This window comes from Poecilia reticulata, chromosome 4 (assembly GCF_904066995.2).
Source record: "Poecilia reticulata chromosome 4, P_reticulata-male-v2, whole genome shotgun sequence".
In the NCBI taxonomy this organism is placed as follows: domain Eukaryota; kingdom Metazoa; phylum Chordata; class Actinopteri; order Cyprinodontiformes; family Poeciliidae; genus Poecilia; species Poecilia reticulata.
The window spans coordinates 19,928,510-19,950,704 of NC_088833.1; the positions used below are offsets into that span (position 1 = coordinate 19,928,510).

The 22,195-nt window shown below is 39.6% G+C and overlaps 1 protein-coding gene across 4 annotated transcripts; it reads left to right on the top strand.

Moving 5' to 3' along the window:
• The first annotated feature begins 650 nt into the window (after positions 1-650).
• fyco1a (FYVE and coiled-coil domain autophagy adaptor 1a) lies at positions 651-22,152 on the top strand. Of its 4 annotated transcripts, none has more exons than XM_008407020.2 (18): positions 651-766; positions 3,802-3,899; positions 4,859-4,965; positions 5,156-5,281; positions 5,874-5,980; positions 6,436-6,579; positions 6,837-6,930; positions 7,027-9,531; positions 10,544-10,615; positions 11,180-11,298; positions 11,379-11,546; positions 12,776-12,928; positions 13,026-13,237; positions 14,354-14,507; positions 19,045-19,131; positions 19,226-19,436; positions 20,056-20,165; positions 20,676-22,152. In XM_008407020.2, the coding sequence occupies exons 2-18, from the start codon at positions 3,851-3,853 to the stop codon at positions 20,749-20,751; spliced, it is 4,494 nt and encodes a 1,497-aa protein (XP_008405242.2). In that variant the 5' UTR covers positions 651-766; positions 3,802-3,850; the 3' UTR covers positions 20,752-22,152. The 4 variants fall into 4 exon arrangements, with proteins under 4 accessions (XP_008405242.2, XP_008405241.2, XP_008405244.2 ...); XM_008407019.2 differs by having other exon boundaries at positions 3,805-3,899; XM_008407022.3 differs by lacking the exon at positions 651-766 and adding an exon at positions 807-917.
• Positions 22,153-22,195: the final 43 nt, after the last annotated feature.

The window sequence follows — 22,195 nt, forward strand, 5'->3', positions numbered from 1 at the left end:
AAACTATTCTTTGTGATGCATAGTAGTAAATGTTGATTTGAAACATTTCCACAGAGTGCACATTCAGATGAAAAGAAATGCTGGTATAATTTTGAAATGAATTTATCATTTTAAAACAAGAAGCTATTTATTTATTTATTTATTTATTTATTTATTTATTTATTTATTTATTTATTTATTTATTTATTTATTTATTTAACATTTGACAGAGCTTTTTTGGCCGTATCATTGTTTCAGTGCGTGGTATGTGAATCTCTGACACTGGAGTGCATTTTGCTTAGTTGACTGATATAAAAATTTCCAACAAAATGAGTAGTCATGCATGATTTAGTTTTTGGTAAGGTTAATTTCACTGTATAGTTTGGTTCATTTGTGGTCTTAAAATTCCAACAGAAATAAAAGAGGATGTTTTAATTATATCAACAGAGTCCAAATTGATAATTTAGGAGATAATAACATGAAATAATAATGAGATGTTTTAATTTCCCTTTAAAAATATATATATAGGTAAGTTTGACCTCTTTTTTCATAAAAAAAAAGAAGCGGGGCATTCAATAATGCGTCATTGATCACATGACCGCAGTGTTTACTGTGATAAATCAACCAAGCATTCCCTTTCCACGTCCCGCCCATGTTTCCCAGGTGATTGGTCAGATGGCTTCATGAAGCTTTCTCATTGGGCAGCTAGTGCTGTCAATCACGTGACTCTTAACAAGTTTGGCTGCTCAGAGTTCATCGTTATGGGCTTAACTCATATCTAAAAGAAGTATGTATTTTTTTAAGAGCTGTTCTGTTTTTATTTGTTTATAAACCGTTTAGAAAGATGTCAATTTGTCCAAACAACAACTTTGTGTTGATGTCATGGTTATTTGTGCGGGCATTTCGATTTATTTGGCGTTGTGTGTTAAAACCTTTGTGTAAGTACTCTTGGAGAGCTGTAAAAGTTCGTTTATGTGCGTTTTTCCCCTCTGATTTCAGAGGAACCCCTGTAGAGCTGTAAAACTATTACTTGTGTTACATTTTAACTTGATTCGCGTTGCCTTAAGTTAGCTGTTGGAGAACAATTTTGTTGAACGTTTGAGTTGTGCTAGCTTTTTGTGTCAACAACATTTTCAATACACAACACATTATTTGTGTTGTTTTATCCGGCTAGCTATAAGGGCATGTGTCCTTATTATGTTTTATTTGTCCGAAATATGTTTCTTTGAAGAATTTTCTGTCAGTACTCTGCTTTAGTCTTGTCATTTTTCTCAGAGGAGTGTTCAAACACTCCGGGGAGTAGTGGCAGGACAAGCTAAGACTTAGATGGGTCATGTTACATGTCCCATGTTTTGGCTTTATTGAATTTAAAGAAATGTTAACACAATGTCTCAATGTCACTGGCAAGCACACATTTTGTATTTTCTGTTGCCCTCATGATGATATTCTATTTCTTGCAAATATTTGAGAAATTAACCTGTGATAATAGGCGAGCTTGTCAAAAAGTTGAAGTATTTTTAGTTTCAGACATCATTTTGAACATTGGTGGTCAGTATTCTCAATCAAGTGACAGGTGAAGTGAATAACACTGATTATATGTTAGTTGGTGGGATAGTAAATATTTTTGTTCCCAGTATTTATATGTTAGAAGTAGGAAAGTGGATAAAAATAAGGATTTGGGCAATTTCAATAGTTATAGAGAGCGTCTACGATTATTCAGCTCTTGTGAGGTGTTCCTACTCTACACAGTGGTCAGTATGCATCTAAAAGGGATGAAGAAATTAAAAGTGGTTCAGAGTAGAGATGTGCCGATCAGGTTTTTTTCTGCCGATACCGATCACCCATGAGGGCCGATCACCGATACCGATCACATAATTATTATTATTATTATTTTTTATCATAAACACTACCGGTTACATTATGTGGAAAAAGGAACCATGAATTCACCTTAATTTAGATAAAAGCTTGGTTTTAATAACTTTTTCCAAGAAGGAAACTAAACAAAACAGGCATTCTGCAAATTGTACTGCTATCGGTAATACTATCTTTAACAGACTGATAACATATGAAGGCTCTGAAGAGGCTAAATAATGCAAAGAGCCAAAATAAAACCTCTCAACATTGCCAAAAAAATTCAAGTATAAAACTTAACATTCAAAGGCAAATACAGGTTCCATTACAATAAACAATCCAGAGTTACTGAATGAAAACTTCCTGTTAGCATGGCGGCTAGCTGATTACTGCTACGGTAGTTCTGAGTGGCTGTTTCTGACTGAGCGGAGTAATTATGCAGAGCAGGGAGGAGATCGATTTTTTTTTTTTAGAGAGTATCTGTCTCATGTTAGGACAGCAAAAGTTTTAATATGTATGTAAAATGTATTTTTTTAAGTTAGATGCTGCAACTTTAAACAGAGGTTCGGTGTGAGAGTCACTACCAGGTGGAGCAGAAGCGGCGCTCCGTCTGTGAAATATTACTACCTGTAGCGCGTAGCAGCGGTTCGACAGCGAGATCAGAACCAGCGTCTTACATCGCAGCTCGAAGACATACATAATTTTGCGGGTTATTTGTTTAGCTTTCTGACGGTCATGCTAATCCGGGTGAGTGTTTGCAGCTGTGCGCTGCTTTACCTGCTATCTGATCCGCTATATGTCTTTTTTACTGCAGTGAGCCTCGAATAAGCCAAACTCCGTCAAGTATGGCATTGTTTTTATGTCGTATTAGCTTTGCTGTGTTGATGCATTTTGACGTGATTCAATTTTCCGCCACAACACGCAAACTTCCCCATTCACTCAGTGCGTTAAGGTTCCACATCGCTTAGGATTTGTTGCTGCGCGTTTGCGCAGTGTGAAGGAAAGAGGAGACCAGCTGCACAGGCAGGCTGCGAAATGAGATGCAGGTGATCGGTATCGGCAACAAGAGCCAGTGATCGCCGATCACCGATCATGCACTTTTTCACAAAAATCGGCCCGATTATGATCGGTGACCGATCGATCGGCACACCTCTAGTTCAGAGTGAAGGTGGCCTGCATGGCCAGATCCAACAGACAAATGACTGTAGCTGAAATAGCTGGAGGTCTTAATGCTGGTTCAGGTTTTGTTAGAAAGACGTAGAATACATAATGAATTATAGTTGGATCATAGTTTGTTGCATACGGGGCTGCGTAGCCACTGTGAGGATGCTGACTCGAGTCCACTGCTGACAGAGCAGCACTACAGTGATTATGGTTACATAATCGTGAGAACTGCAAAAGGTGGTACAGATGGATGAGTGATTTTTTTCTTTTTACATGATGTGTAAATGGCCAGGTGTGTATGTCACTAACACATGGAATAGATAATACCAGAATGCACTAAGGAAAGAAGATAGTTTTGATGTTTTTTACTGCTGGCTAAACTTGGGTCCTACCATCTTTATAGAAGTTATTTTGACATGTAGCACATACTGAAACATTATGGCAGACAACTGTCAACTGCTTCTTGATTGTTGTGCCATTTCCAGTAGAATAAAATGGCCCTGAAGTTATCCTGCTGACTTGGCATCAAAATTCGCGTGGTGTCAATCCAGTTGAGCGTTAGCAGTGGAATGCAATGGACAAACATGTCTGACCTGATGAGGCCTCATATTGCAGATTTGTTGCTAATAACACATTGCAAAGTACTACAACAAACTATGAGGCTAAATAGTTTTTTTCTAGAACTAGATTATGATCTCATCGTCTAACCATGAATTATGGTTTATCTGTCTTATGTCCATGCAAGAGCATGGTGGAAACAATTGTGACAATATTTTGTTCCATACTAATTGTGATTCTCTGACTCAGCAGACTGGATATGACTTGGTGACTCGCTCAGAGAGCGACAGGAGGGGCCATGGCGGTCGGAGAGAGCCAGCTTCAGAGGATTATCCGAGATCTGCATGGTACGTCACCTTTATGTTTGTGTGTGTATATGTGCGGTTGTTTGTAATACCTTGTGGGGACCATTTTCCTGACACATACTACAGGAAGATGTAGTATGCAAGGGGAAATGCAGTTTTTGGGTCAGGGGTTAGATTTAGAACTAAGGTGTGAATTGAGTTTTGGTAAGGGGTTGGGTTAGGGTTAGGTATGTAATGGTTAGGGTAAAGTTTAGGCTGTAGAAATGAATGGAAGTCAATGGAAAGTCCCCACAAAGATAGCCACGCAAACATGTGTGTTTGTTGTCTAGCATTTCTCACCTTGCAAGACTCGTATTTCCAACAAACACTACACTGTGAGGACCCGGTGCTCCTTATGGGGCCCAAAGTCCAGGCCCTGTAAAAATAAAGACTGTTTTGGGGTTACTAATTAGGTTTAGGACTTAGGTCCTAAACCTAAGTTTAGGACCTAAACTTAGGTTTAGGTCCTAAACTTAGGTGCGAAATGAGTTTAGGTTACACTTAGGTGCGAAATGAGTGTAGGTTACACTTAGTGTTAGGCATCTAACACTAATTAAGGGTTGTTTAGTTTCTGTGTTAGACTATAGAAATAAATGGAAGTCAATGCAAAGTCCTTGTGAAGATAGAAAGATGTTATGAATGTGTTCTCATTTATGGGCTGCATGTGGTTGACTAAAACAAGAAGGAAGAAGAAATGTGCTACAGCTATAGACCCACAAACATGCTTTGAAATTTAGGAAAGCGACCATCCAAGTCCTTATTTGTATAGTTAGCCTATTCTGGAAGCTTCTAACACCATGCAGCTAGAAGGAGAGCGTGTGCCACAGATGCACTCACCTTGAGTTTCTTTCCAGTTTTTGAGGTAGATACAAAGCAGGGTTATTAAGTGTACAATTTTATATATAAACTGTCACTCTCTGTCCTTTTTCTTCTCTTCTGATATATCTGTATGTGAACTTCAGATGCTGTTGCAGAGCTTGAAAAGGAGTACAAAGAAAGTGGGGAGCCAATCACAGATGACAGCATCAACCTGCACAAATTCTCCTACAAACTGGAGTATCTGCTACAGGTGGGATTTTGCATGCATTGGTACATCAGTTAATCAATGGAAATTGCACAATTTAAAAGTAGATACCTATTAAAAGAACCTAGAGGAATATTTGACATATTTTTCGCAGTGCTAAGATAAATGTCAGGATGTTCTTGTCTATTTGTGAAAAAGTAGAATTTGAGCATTTTCTTCACATTGTTTTTTTCAGTTTGACCAAAAGGAGAAAACAACTTTTCTGGGCACCAAGAAGGACTACTGGGATTACTTCAATGACTGCCTGGCTAAGATCAAAGGAGCAAATGATGGCATCCGTTTTGTCAAATCCATTTCTGAGGTGCATCTGTTGTTTATAATTCTGACATTATTTCAGTTCATTAAATATATGAGACCATATTACAGCCATATGTTTAAGATTTATTTTCATGTAGCTTTAATTTGTTGCTCTTTTATGTTTTTGCAAATAACTGTTATGTTGTGGGGCTGCACAGTGGCGCAGTTGGTAGAGCTGTTGCCTTGCAGCAAGAAGGCTCTTGGTTCGATTCCCAGCCTGGGTCTTTCTGCATGGAGTTTGCATGTTCTCCCTGTGCATGCGTGGGTTTTCTCTGGGTACTCTGGTTTCCTCCCACAGTCCAGAAAACATGACTGTCAGGTTAATTAGCCTCTCCAAATTGCCCCTAGGTGTGAGTGTGTGCATGGTTGTTTGTCCTGTTAGTCTCTGTGTTGCCCTGCGGCAGACTGGCAACCTGTCCAGGGTGCACCCCGCCTCCCACCCGGAATGTTAGCTGGAGATGGGCACCAGCAACCCTCCCGACCCCACTTCCATTTTCTTTACAAGGGTGTAAAGAAAATGGATGGATGGATGGATGTTATGTTGTTTTTATTGAAGTGATGGTTGTGTGTAAAATGAATCCTGTTTCCTTCTTCAGCTGAGGACATCTCTGGGAAAGGGACGAGCATTTATCCGCTACTCCCTCGTTCATCAGCGATTGGGTGACACACTGCAGCAGTGCCTGATAAACCAGAGAGTCACCAGGTAGAACAACCGCTGAATTTTCAGTTTTTGTTTTTACTTATAGTGATGTAACCAAACACACATCAATATTCAGTATTATTATATTTTATTATAAGGTAAATGCTGTAAACCACATTTTGCTTCCTCCTGCCTCAGTTATAGGAGTAAATCCAGATGTTTCAGACTTATCTCAAACGTAGGTTATTATAGATTAAAATATAAGGCAACAGTTCTTTTTTCTATTCCTGGTTAATTTCTGCACAAGCTGCCTCAATCCAAGTCTTCACAATGAACATAAATGTGGCTAATCATCTCAAGTGGAGATCTTGAGACTACAGATACAATAATTAGTTTGCTGTCTTCAAGCTGTTCATCATCCATCCAGGAGATCATCAGTATTTTTTTATATAATTCTGAAATATTGTTTCTCAATTTTCCACTCTGCCTCATCATTCAGTCCTTAAATCTCTCCACAGTGACTGGTACTATGCAAGGAGCCCCTTCTTGAAGCCTCAACTCAGCTCTGACATAATTAATCATCTGTACGAGCTCAACGAGATCCAGTTTGATGTGGCTTCCAGAGGTCATGACCTCGATGCTGCTTGGCCAACATTTGCAAGGTATTAAAGCAGACGAACCCTTAAATCACAATACAAATCACGCAACATGCCTTTGTTTTTATGGTGCCGTTTACCAGTATTTACCATTAGCAAAGTTTGAGAGAGAGAGAGTTTAGTTGGAACATTTTAATTAAAATACTTGTAATTAAAATTGTCTTGTAAATAAAGCTGATCTCACGAAAACAAACTAGAAACAACCACAAAACTGCAGTAGTGATATTTTACTGTAAAAGACTTCCTTATTTTCCAAACAACAGGAGGACGGTGGGAAGTGCAAATTCACCTGGCCACATGTGGAAACCACCAAGTCGTAGTTCCAGTATTAATAGTCTGGCCAGTTCCTATTCCCAGGTAATTAACATTTGCAACTAATAATAATCTCACATGAAATCTATTTAAATATATTAATTACTGTCTCGCTTATTTTTCTCCATTTCAACCATGTAGCAAGCGCCTGAGTTTGCCTCCAGCCCAGACTACGGGCACAGTTTGCTGAACGATCTGAATGATTCACTGCCTGCCTGCATAGAAGATAGCAACACAGTTGAAAACCTTCGCCTGGAGCTGGATCAGTCAGAGCTAAAGCAGAGAGATCTCCTTGATAAGGTTCAGCAGCTTGGCGAGGAGTCTGGCGAGTTGAAAGGAGTGATTGAAGAGCTTCAGAGGCAGCTTGATATGTCGCTCGCTGCTCAAGAAGGACACCGAGGCTTGCAGGAAGAACTCGGAGCCCTGCAGGGGAGAGACGATGCCCTAACCAGACAGGTGGAAGCACTCAGGGCTGAGGAAAAAGCCAAGGAAACTCAGCTTGTCTCGCTTCAGGAAAAGCTGGCAGCTGCTGAGCAAAAGAACATGGAGCTTATGGCTAAGTTGGATGGGTTTCTAGATGAGAAAGGCCAGCAGGCTGCCAGTCATTTTGATTCAGCGCTTAAGATTCATGAGCTGTTGGACAAATTGAAAGAGGCAGAGAAAGTGAAGATGGAGGCTGAAGGTAAGATGGTGGAAAATAGGAGGCAGATAGAAAGACTGGAGGAAGAGTTACGAGTTAATGAGATGAAGTCCAAGGAGAATGAAACAAAACGTGAGGCGTTGGTGACATCGTCGTCTGAGGAGAAGGCCAAGTTGAATGCAAAAGTGGAGGAGCAGTTCAGTACTCTGGAAAAGCTCCAGTTGAACCTGGCACTGAGAGAAAAGGAGGCAAGCAGTCTACAAAGACAGCTGCAGGACGTCCAACAATCTCTAGAGGAGAAAGCGCGAGAGTTAGAGGAGGTGAAGAGGGGGGCAAAGCAAGAAATGGAAGCGATGCAGAAGAACACTGACGACTTGAAGGAGTCTTTAGAGGGAAAGGTTGCTGAAATTGCTGTGCAGCTTACGAACAGAGAAGCAGAATTAAGCTCCAGCAGTGAGACACTACAGAAGCTTGAATCCAAGACCCAAATACTGACTACAGAAAGGGACGAACTGACCACTAGCCTCGATCAGCACAAGGCAAAGCTCAATGAACAGTCTGCCAAAATAGCAGACTACCAGACGCAGTGCGCCAGTTTACAGGAATTAAAAGAGAAGCTGCAGGCCACAGTGAGTAGAAAGGAGCAGCAGCAAAATGAGATGACGGAGCACAGAGCAGCGCTGGAGGCTGAAGTAGCAGCTCTAAGAGCTTCAGAGAAACAGCTCAGAGGCCAAATGGATGATGCCAAGATGACGGTGGATGAAAAGGAGAAATTGCTACGTGAGGAGAACCGCGGTCTGGATGAGAGTCTGCAGCGAGCCACAATGGCTGCGAAACAATCGGAAGTGACTTCGAAGCGGCTGGAGCAGGAGAACCAGACTCTGAGAGAGGAGCTGGATGATTTGAAAGCAACTCTTAGTCGCACAGAGACGGAGTTGAAGAACGCCCGCATTCAGATCGAAGAACACAAAACAAACCTAGAGGCTTCAAACACCAAATTAGTCAGCCTGCAAGAACACCTAAGCGCAAAAGACAAGCAGCTGGAGAATAAAGAGAAAGAAGTTGTTAAGTTGATGTCAACATTACAAGAGTTGGAGGCTAAGGAGAAGGAGAATGAGATGGCCAAAGCCAACACAGAAGCAACTTGTGCCAAACAGGCTGAACTGATTGAAAGGGTAACATCCGAGAAACGGGCAATAGAGACGTTACAGCTAGAGAGGAGCTCAGTCCAAGGAAAGGAGAACCAGGAAGTTACTGCCAAGCTTGCTGTGGTTGAGGGCCAGCTGGACGTTAGCATGAAAGAGGTCTCTAGACTCCAGGCAGAGATCCTGAACCTGAAGGTGAAGGTGCAGAGATCTGAGGAGGAAAAGCTAAAATCCCATGCACAGCTGGAGGTTACAGAAGCCCAAAGAGGCGAGCTGAGGTCTCTTACGGAGCAGCTTAAATCCCAAGTAGAGGCACTCAACCAGAAGCACGTAGCCGAACTTCTGGAGTGCAAAAAGAAAGAGGAGGCTCTGGTTCAACAGCGCGATCGAGAAGCAGCTGCCCACGCCGAACTTGCCGTTTCTTCCTCTGCCGTCCGAGAAGAGCTGTCTGCTCTCAAAGCCGAAAACAACAAGCTGGCTTTAGAGAACACAGAGATCCGTGAGGGCTTGCACAGAGCAAACACCGAGATGGCAGAGCTGGGGATGTCCATCTGCAAGCTGAACGCGGAAAGGGAAGAAGCCAGCGAACACTTGGCAGGGGACGCTGCCAAGATCGAAGAGTTGGAGAAGGAGGTGGAGCGGATCGAGGAGTGCATGAACGCCCTGCGGCAGGAGAACAACAGTTTACGAGAGGAGCTGACACAGAAGGAATCCCTCCCTAGGGCCATTATAGAGCTCCAGGAAGAGCTGGAAAAAGCCAAGAACCAAGTGAACAGCGTAAAAGAATGCTGCCAAGAGGAGATGGATGCTGTGAAGTTTCAAATGAGCTCTGAGACCATGAGTCATCAGGCTCAAATAAAGGTGAGTTTAACCTGTAGCATCTTTCTTTAGCATTTTTGTCCTATGTTCTCGAGAGCAACACAATACTCTGGTTGCAGATTCCCACGCTAGACATGAACATGATTTGATGAAAACTATTCTACTGTAACTGGCTGAAAGTTGGAGCTAAAGCTCAACCTCACCTGAACCATGCACCTCAACATTTCCACTGAAAGCAGGCTGCTTTCTGGTTTTTGTCCAATGCTGGCTTTCTTCTTGCCACTCTTCCTCTTTTCTTACCTGAGCTATGGATGCTTGTGGCTCCTGCAGAGTTAACACTGGTTTCTTCTCTACCTAATTTTTCCCTGCCTGCTCTGGCATTTTCAGTCATGTATCAGTAGATTTAGAGTTGCAACAAACTTTTTTCTGATTTTCCATGCAGGATTAAATACTTGTCTGAGGTTCCACGTTAACTTAGGATGAAAGACGCCAGGATGCCAAGTTGATTCTTTTTAATTTAGAGCAATTTTCGGATTAAACAACAAATACACACAAAGTTTCTAATCGGGTTCTCCTGTGCTTTGTGTTTAGTTCTAATTATCTTTGGATTCTAAGCATGATAAATTGTTTTTAATTAGTGGAGGTGTTTTGAATTGTTTTAATAGCCCTTTCCCAGTTGGAGCCTTTTGAGAAAGTAAGATTAATTATTTAATCCTCTTTTCTGGTAAATTCACAGCAGTAGTTAGTTAACTTAGATGAGAGAAATTACCTCTCTTCATCTTTGCCTTTGCGTTGCATCTTCTTTGAACAAGGAATTAAGTTGCACAAAATGCTCCACAGAGGCTTTGGGAGATTGTTAGAAAATAAGTAAATGCATAAATAAGGTTATTCACAGAAGGTTTCACTTAGTTAAAAATAAATGTCAGTTCTGTTAAGCCAGGTAGGAAGGCGTCAATGGAAACAAACGTGAAATGCTTTTCATTTGACTTTTGGAGGAATTGCTGTCTCATAGCATCAAACTTTTAGATTTTTCTTTTTACTTTTTTTATTGCAGGCTGTGACTAAAAATCTGGAGAAGGTTTCAGCACAGCTGGAGGAGGAACAGAAGATCGTGTCTGAACTCAAGGTTTCCATCTTTTTAGAAGTGAAAATAAATCTAGAATATGTTTATTTGTGGTTACTTTGTGAATGCGTTTTATGTCTCGTACCATCACTAATTGCTTTAGTAGACAGACACACATATGGCTTATAATATCCAACAACTTTGATTATTTACTGGCTGAACGATATATGATTATATACAAGTTAGCGGAATGTTGGTGTGTTTCCTTTTTTAATTTTTTTCCACAGCTAATGAGACGTCTTGATTATGTAAGCGTTTTATCTTCCTTTGATTGCAGAATGTTGGATGGATGCAAGATTTCTGTAGCCCTAATCAAGTGATTGGCTCAGTGAGATGATAATTTATCATGTTTGTCTGAGGTTTACCAGGCTTATAGACTTATGTTATAGAGTTGAACTTTTAAAGGTTGCTTATCTAAGTTTACAGTGACATTAACGTTCTCATGCCTTCTCGCAGCTAGGAAAACGCCGAAAGCTTTTTCTGCTTTATTCATGTAAGCACAAACTTAGATTAAGGTAGGTGTCTCATCATTGTTTTCTGTTCATTTTTTCATAACGTGTACAAAAGGCTGCGAATGAGAAATACTTGCAGCTAATTGGCGAGAAAGATGCTTACATCACGCAGGCGGAGGCCACCATCCGTGAGAACGAAGGCGAAATTCAGCAACTCGGCAGCTCTACGGCCAGGTGCGGCTGTCATCCCCCCTCGGTGGGTGTAAATATATGCTTTCATGATAAAATTATAACTAGCTTTCTTGTTTCTGCAGCATCGAAGAGGCACATTTGTCTGTGCAAACTCTGTGTGAGGACCTGAAGCAGAAACTTGAAGCAACAGAGGCTGAGAAACAAAGTCAGTATCTGACAATGTCGGCAGAGATTGAAGACCTCAACAGCACAAAGATCAACCTGGAAGAGAGGCTCATTGAGCTTATTAAGTGAGACTTTTCTCTTTAGCCGTTCTGGGAATAATTGCCGTGTTTGAATTGATCTTTTTCTGTTGCCTGGTTACACCGTTTGTCCAAAGTGGTTCATCCGTTTAGAGCAACGGATCTCCAGCTCCAGTTCTCGACAGCCACCATCCTGCAGCTCTTCCTGCATCGTGGCACAATACTAGAGTGAAGATTTATCTTTATTACTCTCTCTATACAAGTTGACAAGATGAGATTAAGTCCTGTTTTATTATATTATAATTTACCCTAATTTTATGAGAAAAAAAAATAGGACAATACGTATTAATGAACTCTGGCATGTGAATACATGAGATTATTGCCAAGTTGCTAATTTCCGTCTCTAGTCACATTGGCAAGTTGATGTTAAAACACATAAAACAAGAATTAAAAATCACAAAATAACACTACCATAACCACCATAATATCCATACATATTTATTTACATATTAACAATGTTAATATGTCAACTTTTATTATAAATTAATATATTGCCCAGATGTAGATATAGGTGAGTTTAGTAGACGAGCAGCTACTTTCTGGCTGCCATTTCTTGACTTTTCAAAACAAACATCTGCTCACTTTATTTTCTTGTTCTCATGTCTTGGCCATATTGAAGAGAAGAATTTGACCAACTTTATTATTTCTGCTAATAAAACATGCAGGTGGTATGTCTGCTGCTCGCTTGAGTCATAATAGATTAGATCACTGGTCTACAATGTTCCTCAGAACACATTCACTCTACTTATCAAAAGGGTGTTCAAATACTTTCCCCAGATAGAAAAAGTTAGGACACATATTAGGTGGAAAAACTCCAGACTACCCCTAACTGTGACCTGAACCATCAGATTTACTGCAGTTCATTTGTAAGCTGAATGTTGTTTATCTCCACGGATGAGCTGGCTCTGAGCAGCAGAAAGTGCTGTAATGTCTTACTTGTTGTGATTTGGCAAGAAAGACAGTGAGAGCAGAAGCACAGAGAAAAACAACGAGAGATGTAACCAAAAGTTTATTTCTTAGATGCACATCTTGGATTCTTGAGTTGCGTTTACAGTAAAGTCAACATTATTGAGCAAAGTGGAAAGTAATCTGTTGGCACTATATGTAATTAACATGTTCTACCAAATCCACCTTTTCCAGCTTTTAAAGCTCTTGTTCATTGCTTGTTTTTATATTATTGGTCTCTATTTTGTCTTTTTTTTTGTGAATTACTTCAGGGACAAAGATGCTCTGTGGCAGAAGTCAGATGCTCTGGAGTTTGAGCAGAAACTACGAGCCGAGGAGCGCTGGTGGCTGGTTGACAAGGAGGCCACACACTGCCTTGGCTGCAACGACCAGTTCACCTGGTGGGTGCGCAGACATCACTGCAGGTGGGTTATAGACGAGCGTCGGAGCTACTTTGCTGCTGACTTCAACTTTACACTGGACACAGCATCACAAATTCTGGTCTTTGCTTCCTATTTCTAGAGTTTGTGGCCGGATCTTCTGCTACAGCTGCAGCAACAACTTTGTCTTGACGAAACACAGTGGGAAGAAGGAGCGCTGCTGCAGCGACTGCTACGTGCAGCACAATGCGGTGGTGGAGAAGTTCATAGAGTCAGAGATGAGTTCTTCAGCTAGAGCCGGACCTCAGCCTCCGCCTGAGCCCGCTCCCTACAAGTCGCCTTCCAGCGCAGTAGGTGAGAGACGCGTTTCAAAGAGAAACACTTCTCTGTATTTATTTATGAACGTCACAAATCTACAATGTTTAAATGGTTTTGTTTATTGGTCACTGGTCACTCGGTGTGCAAGCTGGAAAGTTTTTGGCAGAAGTGAAAGGACTGACTGATAGAGGAACAAGGATTGAAACCCAAGTCAGATAAATTCAACTTTGTACATAAAGAAGGAAGGAAGTGACATTTGGATTGAAGCTTTTACTTTCTATCATTCAATTTACTAAAACCAAACATTGTAATTTAATACTGCAATAACGTTTGTGATTGTTTGTAATATTCAAAAGCAGGAAACATTATTTCAAATGTGTTCATTCTATATCTTCTGTGTAGTTATTCGTACAGGTGTGAAGGAAACAAAGTCCAAAACAACTGAAACCCTCACATGTAAATATGACAATATATGCATTGAAATTTGCACAGATTCAGATGTTTTTGCTTATTTTGATTTATATTTAAAATGCATAATTGGCGGAAGAAAAAATAGGTATTTTTGACATGTACATATTTTTTTGGTTTTTTACTTCTGGTTGGTTCTAGGTTACATTTTACAAGTTCACAAATCTTTACCTTTACGTGAATAGGGAATTTCAGGACTAAAGCCTTTATACAGAGGCATATATTTACACCTAGATATTTGTCCAGTTTTTACCAGAGCATGGCCAAGTAAATGTCAACAAAAGGGAAAAAAAAGTTCAATTTTAGAATTTAGATTTCCAAAAAATAACAACAAATGCAAAAGTGAAACATAAAAGCCATTCTGTTGTTAAAGCTGTTAAAGCAGGTAACTTTTAAGTAATCAAACCCTTTTAGCAAGAAATCAGCTTACTTATTGTAAGCTGATAAGTGACTGTAATGTTATTTAATGATTTTGTTGCAAAGTATACAAATTCAACTTTCTCTTTGTACAAATTTGATCTTCCATCGAAACTTTTGGCACATAGGTGGCAAACTGTAAACTAAATTATATGTTAAGAAATTCAGATTTAATGTTGTGTTTACACAAGGTGATGGCTTCTTATAAAAAATCTCTCTTTGCTCGGTTTATGCCTCACGCATGTCGAATTCATGATTTCCCCCCAGTTTCGGACACCGGTATCAAATCTGATGATGGGGGCTATGACATCATCACAGAAGAGGAGGTGAACGGCGTCTACGACAGTGACAGCAACTCTCAGACCACAGGAGGTTCACTGGAGGGAGAGCAAGACCGCCAGCAACCAGGAGCTTGTGAAACGTGAGCGTAGCCAATTACCATACGTATATGTTGCAATAAGTACATGATCAATATCAGTAGATAATATGTCTGATAGAATATTCAGTAATTTCACTGAAACCCAATGCAGAACTGCACTGCGTTCTGGGGGATGTAGGCAGAGGAAAGGCTTTAGCTGCTCAACGTCTCTCAGCCAGCTGAGCAAGGCTGATGGCATCAACTAACTCACTCGCTCTTTGGTTACCTAGCAACGGTCTGTTTCAGATTTCCCCAACGTTTCTCATAACTGCTTAAATATGAAAAACAACGGTGTGGACTGAAATGAGGGCAACAGCTAATGAGGAGATTGTGGATAAAACAGGAAATGTCACTTCACCAGTTTGGCACTATTTCAGATATTTAAATCAATATCAACTAATATGAAATGTTTATATTGCGATGCCATTTTGCTCAGCCCTTGGTGAAGCTGCCGTATAGTTTGGCAGCTTCACCAATTGTTGCCCCTAATGGAGCTGCATTGAGGCCAGTGGTGAGTAAGGATCTTCCAGATGCCTGGACCCCATTGAGGGGTCATCAAGAGTTTTCAGATAAAAATGCAGGATATTTTTTTGCTGTCTGCCTTTCAGAAGCATGCTGTCTGTAGCACCGTGCAAGATAAAAGAAAAGTATCGGTTAAAAAAACATGTAATTCAATTGCATGCATTATAATTATTAACTTTAATTAGGATTAATGGAGAGTTTGACATTCAGGCAAGAAAGCAAATTGATTAAACAGTGATGGTTGGTAGATGCATGTGGTAAAATACAAAGCAACTTCTCCGCAGTATTTAACCAGACAGAAGGGAGCATGTTTCAAAAGAGAGCAACGAATGAGAAATGGGAGGAAAGTAGCTTTATGTTGAGAGAGCTCTTATGATGCAGGTTGGTCGTTTGTTTTAGCCTTGGTACTATCTGACAAGCACAAAATGTAGTTGTTACAATTTCAGCTGCAGAACTTCTCCTCTTTTCACTGGACTGCTTCCGTAATTTGGTCTTTATATCTTAACTGCGGATATTTAGAGCTGCAATTTAATTACTGTTTGAAGTACTTTTTTTTTTTTTTTACCGGGGATCAGCTTTTTATCTTTAAGCCTCCATGCAGAAGTAAGCTGAAACAAGGCTTGTGGTGGTAGAAAGATTTGTTGTTGCTCGTGTTAAGGGTTTAGTTTTGCCTCATACACCGCCGAAGAAAAGCGATTCTCGGGCATCAAAAGAATTTGAAAGCATGTATTGTTAATCGTGGACTATATGCATCTCTGCAAATTTATATAATGGGACAAAAGTTAATCTAATAATTATGATTTATTGTGACGGCAATAAACGCTAATTGATGAGTGTTTGAAAATCCCAAAACTGAAAGTGTAGCTGAAATTGAGGATTTTGCTTTGTCCTTTTTTGAACAAGATTTAAAACTTGCTAAAAAAAAAAGTTAGCCAAATCGTTTTCTTACAAGCTGTAAGGAAAATTATTCTATGACCTAATCTAAATATGGCACAAAATTAAGAGAGGGACATGTAACCAAAATCAGCACCACTTTTGTGATCCGTCAACTTTTTCATCACCACACAGCTACGAAAGAAGGCATAGAGCCTCCTTTAGTCATGTGGGACTTGTTGCCGTTTCAACTCTTACGTTACGAGTCTTTGTTGGCCTGAGGTTCTGGCAGCCATCTGTCGACCTGGGTGGTGGGTAAGGATCGGCGCTAATTATTGTGCAGCTCCAGCACTGTTTCTTCTGGCACTGATGTTAGATGTCTGGATGGCTTCAATTATTGATCAAAATGGAACCGGATTGCTAGAACAAAGGGGAATGCACAATAAAGAAACTTATAAGGTCATGCTAAGCATGCATCCATAACTTATAGTGGAAAAATGTAGGGATTTCACAAAAAGCTAAGAAAAAAAAAGAGAAATGTATCATGGGAACAAATAGTATCTGTAATGCAGTCAAACCTTTGATAAAATTGCCCGTTTAACTCTTTTCCTGCTCCTGTGAGAAACCTTTCAGTGTGGAGCCAACTGACCTGCTCAGCATGCAAATTCACTTCCAGGTTAGATTTGACATGGGGATGTTTTTCTTTGTGCATCAGAGCTTTTATATGATGAAGTACTAAGGTAACGTTTTGAAAAATTAAAGAAAAAATTACCAGAAGAAAGTTCCAGTATTATGAAAATATCATATAACTTTGTTCTTGAAATATTATGACTTTATACTTGTATTATCTTGATTTTATTTTTGACCTTCATTCTTATAATTTTATTACTTTATTATCATATTTTTATTTATTTGTTCTTAGTATGTCCCTAATACTCTGTTGTACTTTTAAGGTTTATAAATGTATATTAAATATTTCACATTAGCCATAACTGTACTACGACTCGTTTTGAGTCCGCATCCAAGCATCAGTCTATAAGTTCAAGCATGTAAACACTTCAATTAGTAAAATACTGCGTTCACATTCAACGTTTGTCTTGATCAGCAGCACTCATTTAGATGAACTATTAATTTAGTTATTTCAAAACCGACAGACTTTCTGAGGGAAAGAATTTATTAACAACCACCATAAAACCATATTTGCTCAGTCTCGTTTAATGGAAACTTTCCCACTTGCCGTCAGTCACTCGGATGAAAATCTCAACCCAGCCAGGCCTGTGAGCTCTGCATGTTTAAGATCCCAGGCTGTTTCCTGCATGGATAAGTTTTGCTTTGACTTGATTTATGATCCGATGAGGCCGTTTAAAGATAAAAAAGTGTGAAACTCTGGCGTAAAATCTCAGACAGCTGGCTCGAGTTAATGTGACCTAACCAGCAGAATTACACTTTGCAAAAGGATACATCATCGAGCCAGGTCTCGGTTGGCTGTCTGCCACTTTTGGGCCCGGTGCCGGCCCAGTCTGCTGCCGGACGGGGCTGAGTGGTGCAGATAAAACACGGTGCAGTTGGTTGGTTTTCCAATCTGTTTGTTTGTCGCTTCCTGGTCTGGGTCAGATGAAGCCCACAGAGAGAAACTGCAGCATTAATTATCTCCAAGAAGGTGGCTTTTAATTAGCGTTATCAACAATGCATCCTCTGTTTTATCAGGCTGAATCAAAACAAGCAGACTGTTCTCCATCACTGCCGTTTGCTCTCTTGTTGTAAGCAAGACGTCAGCCAGCTTGTTGCTTGTTTGATTACGAGAAGCCTCTGGAGAACATTAGGGATCTCCAGGGGGTTTTTAATATGCTTTCCTCTTTCTGCAGCCTGCTGTGCTACATTGTAATTGGGAATCTTCTCTCTCGTTTTCACTTTACAAATAAAAATAGGCTGAATTTCAGGAAACGAGAAGTACTCGGTTGCAGTTCGTTTGTCTCGCGTAGTAATCATTGACTATAGGAACTTCTTTCTGTGGAAGTATAGCTTCTCTAACCATTGCTAAACATTTATGGAACAAAGACGTGTTGTTGTTCTCCACTTCGTCCATGTAGTATTTTTATCACATTGTGCTTCATGCTTGAAGCTACACAATCATATTTCGTTCTGATAACAGGAAGTTTCAACAAGCACCTGGTAAACGCAGCCCTGTGTGTCACTCTGAAGAGATGTGAGGAATCATTTGCAGAAATGAGAAATGGTTGACTAATTTCTATACTTTTTCATACTTAACACTATTTTGACTTTGTTTCCTCTCAGGTTTTGCATTTGTAGAATAATTACAGTAGCAGAATACATTGTAACACATTTTAATGTTTCATTTGATTTGTTCTTTATACAAGCTAGAATTACTAAGACAACCAGCAATTTCAGTGATTAAAAAGATATTAAGCAAACAAATCTGAATTCGTTATGGATTTTCGTTTATCCACAAGAGATTAAAACCAAAAGATACACACGCACGCACGCACGCACACACACACACACACACACACACACACACACACACACACACACACACACACACACACACACACACACACACACACACACACACACACACACACTGTTATTTTGGTAAATGTTAATTTGGCAGAAGGAGACCAATTTTGGTAGGGGTGTGAATATATCGATATATTTGAGACTGTATGTACAACTTTGACCATGTTAGAATGAAAGAAAATCCACAATAATTCCTGCTGTGCGCCAAGTTTTAGGTTTTGAAAAATCATAGCTTTGCTTAGCTTTTTTTTGTCACTCCATTAAAAGAAGAAAATAGTTCAACAAAGTATTCAAAGGCCAGAATAAACAGCACAACAAAAATAAATAGCACACACCTGTCTGCAAGAAGGAAATTAACTAAGCCTAAAAGTTATGTCTATCATCTTTGTTTAAATGAAAACCTAATTGCCCTAAAATATGCAAAAAAATGTTCAAGCTGCTGATTAAGATGCACAGGCACTGATCTGTGGATTCATTCATTGTGCAATTTAAATTCATAGTCATGACGCTTATCCCTAAGTTATTTCTTTAAAACAGGCCGCTGATGGCAGCAGTGACTCCTGGCTGCAGGATGTAACGTTGCTCTATTTCTGTCCTGTCTTGGCAGTGGCCCCGGCGAGGTCGCCCCCGACGACGACAGCGTCCCCACCGTCCAGGACTCTGAGATTAACCTCCTCAGATCAGGAGACGTCACGTGTGTATTAACGTTTGACATATTTCACACTTGCACTGGAGTCTTTGTGAAGTTACATTTTGTTAACTGGTCTTAAAATTGTGAACTCTTGCAGACTCGCTGTCCCTCTCAGCGTCGAGGACATTTCCCAGTTTGGTGACGGCTCCAGGGAGCTCTTCATCAAGTCCAGCTGCTACAGCACCATTAACATAACCGTGGCAGATTGTGAGACAACCATCGGCTGGATGTTCTCCTCTGAGCCCAAGAGTATCTCTTTAGGCGTGGTTTACCGGGAGTCCAGTGACAGTGAAGTGGAGCAGGCGAAGGTAGACGTGCCTGTCGTGCGCCGCTTTATCTTAGTGGGCGGCGGATTTGAGGAACAACTCGTTTTACTCTGGCACGAGCCGTTGAAAAGTGCCACGCAGACGTCTGAGCTGCGTTGACATCTCTCAGCGTCGTTCACAGCAATCTTCTTCTAGCAAAGAAAGAGCAATTGTCAGAGGCAGAGATGTTACATCATCTTTTAAGTGAACAAAACACTCTCTTCTATTGTTGGGAAGATTGAAAGGCAGCGAACTCACACAAGATCTTTTGAAAAATGGAAGTTATTTACAGAAACTCCTGACTGAAAATGAGAGCACCTCCTACAGAGACCGCAGTAATTTTGCTTTCAGAGGCGCACGAGCCGAGGTAGAGAGAGTCAGACTGACGTGGACGATATGCATAAAAATTTCAGATGGTTTTAGAAAGTTTGTGATATTATTTCTCACTTTACCAAAGCCCCAAGCATCTCACTTGTTGGCAATATTTTCTGTGGTGTAACTTTATTCTTTTCATTTGTTACAAAATTTTCAAGATTGTTATTGTTATGTTTTGTAGGAGCATGTTTGGGAAAGGTATTTGCCCACCAATCTGAGATTTGTGGTGTTTCTGTTCCGCTCTCAGGTTCTGATTCCTCTGACTCGCTGCAATTCCCATAAAGAGACAATTCAGGGACAAGTGAAAGCGCGGCACCCTGGCCTCTACACACTCATCTTTGACAACTCCTTCTCCAGGTATGAAGCTGGTGTCGACCCAAACATATTTCTTATCGTGTAAACTGGAACGAAACATTTTATTTCATTTTTTTGGCCTAATCAAGACATATAACTCTTGTGATATTTCCTCATCCACCTGTCCCTCTTTTCGCTGTTCGACTCTTAATATTTAGACTCTAACTTACTGTCCATGTCTTGATGGACTGATGTGACCCTTCTGTACTTGCTGCTGACCTCTTACACCGTGTCGCGTACAGAAGTTGCTGTCACATTGTGACACATTCAAATCCTGTAGGATTTCTGAGCTCCCACATTTTGTCCCATCCTGAGGTCACGTCTGATACGACCAAAACATTTATTGTACTGGGTGAAGTTAACCTTAGAGATTAAACAAACCATCACAGACATGTGATGGTTAAACAGAAATGGTGTGTTTTTTTTCTGACCTCACACCAGATGAGATTCTTCGCTTTTCATACCACAGGAGCTAATTTATATTTTTAACAACAACCCCTTTTTTTCCATCAGGTTTATCTCCAAGAAAGTTTTTTACCATCTGACCATGGAAAAGCCCATAATCTATGATGGAAGTGATGGACCCTGAAGCTTTGTGACTCGCTCAGGTGAAACTGCCGCTTCTGTGGCAACTAAAGGGAAACTGACAAGATATCAATGCAGTGACTTCATTTTATTTTCTTTTTATATTATAAACCAAGTATCTTCACACATTTTTATTCTTGAATCATTTGTGTTGGGGTTTTTTTGGGTTGTTTTAAGGGTGGGCTTAGTAAGTCTTCAAAAAAAAAAAAGGCTAAATGACTTTAAAGAAAATATCTATGCAAGTTTTTGGATGTTTTTCTTCATTTCACTCACTAAGTAAAACATAAACTTCTAGTTTGTTTAGGTATTGCTGTATTTTGTCTGTTTGATTTCAATGCACACCGTTATTATTTGTCTTTTCTCCTATGTTTTTAACACTAGTGGCGCAATATCAGATATTAAAAAAAAATGCACAGAAAGATTTTAGCACGTCGATTTCCATAAGGTAGACATTTTTATCGATAAATGAAGCTTTAATAATCCAATAGCACAAATCAACACCAAGTTCATAGAATGACGTCATGTTGAAACAGTTTGTTTGGATGTTACATTTGCACTCTGTCACTGTGGGATCGGGGGCTGACGAGAGTTTGGAAAAAGCACAGTTTTTTTTTTTTTTGCTTCACAACAAACCACAGAGCTTGCACTCTTTTTATGATTGTTATACATTTTTTCTCCAGTATCTCATTTATAGGGTCTCATAAACTTCAGATTTTCTCAAGTTTATGAGATCATTAAAGTAACTTTCCTGTGACTATGAGGTAAAAAGTTTCTATACCTTCAAAGTGCCTCTTAATCATCACTGCCATGGCTATGTGTTTTTATGTTTTTAATTTTTATGTTTAAACATGACTCAAGTTTTTAAACTGTTTCCATCTGTCACTTTCTGCTTTTTATTTAAAATTTCTCTGTTATTTCTGTCAGTTAAAATGTGTTTTTTCCTCTTCAGGCTTTGAGTGATGCAAAATAATTTTAATTTTTCCGAGCAGACTGTTAAGGAAGACAATCACTTCTTCTCTTTTTTTTGCACAACCCCACTCTACCTAACGAACCAAGTTTGTAAAGAGCTGTTTCAATCAAGTATGTTTCTGGAAAGTTTGATTTTTGTTTTTATTTTTAAGGGTTGTGAACTGGTGTAAAATCCTATGCAAAGCCTCAACTACCTGCAAATCTTTTTTTTTTTTTTCAAAATTTTAAATCTATTAAAATTTAGATTTTCTTTATCAGTAACTTGCAGAGATGAATTTTCTATTTTTCCTTTGTAAGTCTATTTTCAAAGCAATACAATTTTGCTTAAATCATTTTAACAGCAGTGTGCGGGAAGCAAACAACTGTTAAAAAAAATAAAATGTGTGATTATTGTCATTGTGTCTTTAATTAAATAATTGAAATGTGCTATATTCTATCATTTGATTGTTGTGATTTGTCTAATAGTTTGATATACACCA

Excerpts from the sequence above, each read along its gene's own strand:
- fyco1a (XM_008407020.2), top strand. The coding sequence starts at position 3,851 with ATGGCGGTCGGAGAGAGCCAGCTTCAGAGGATTATCCGAGATCTGCAT. Across the intron at positions 4,966-5,155 it reads AACTGGAGTATCTGCTACAG|TTTGACCAAAAGGAGAAAAC; the intron begins GTGGGATTTTGC and ends TGTTTTTTTCAG. Across the intron at positions 10,616-11,179 it reads AGATCGTGTCTGAACTCAAG|GCTGCGAATGAGAAATACTT; the intron begins GTTTCCATCTTT and ends CGTGTACAAAAG.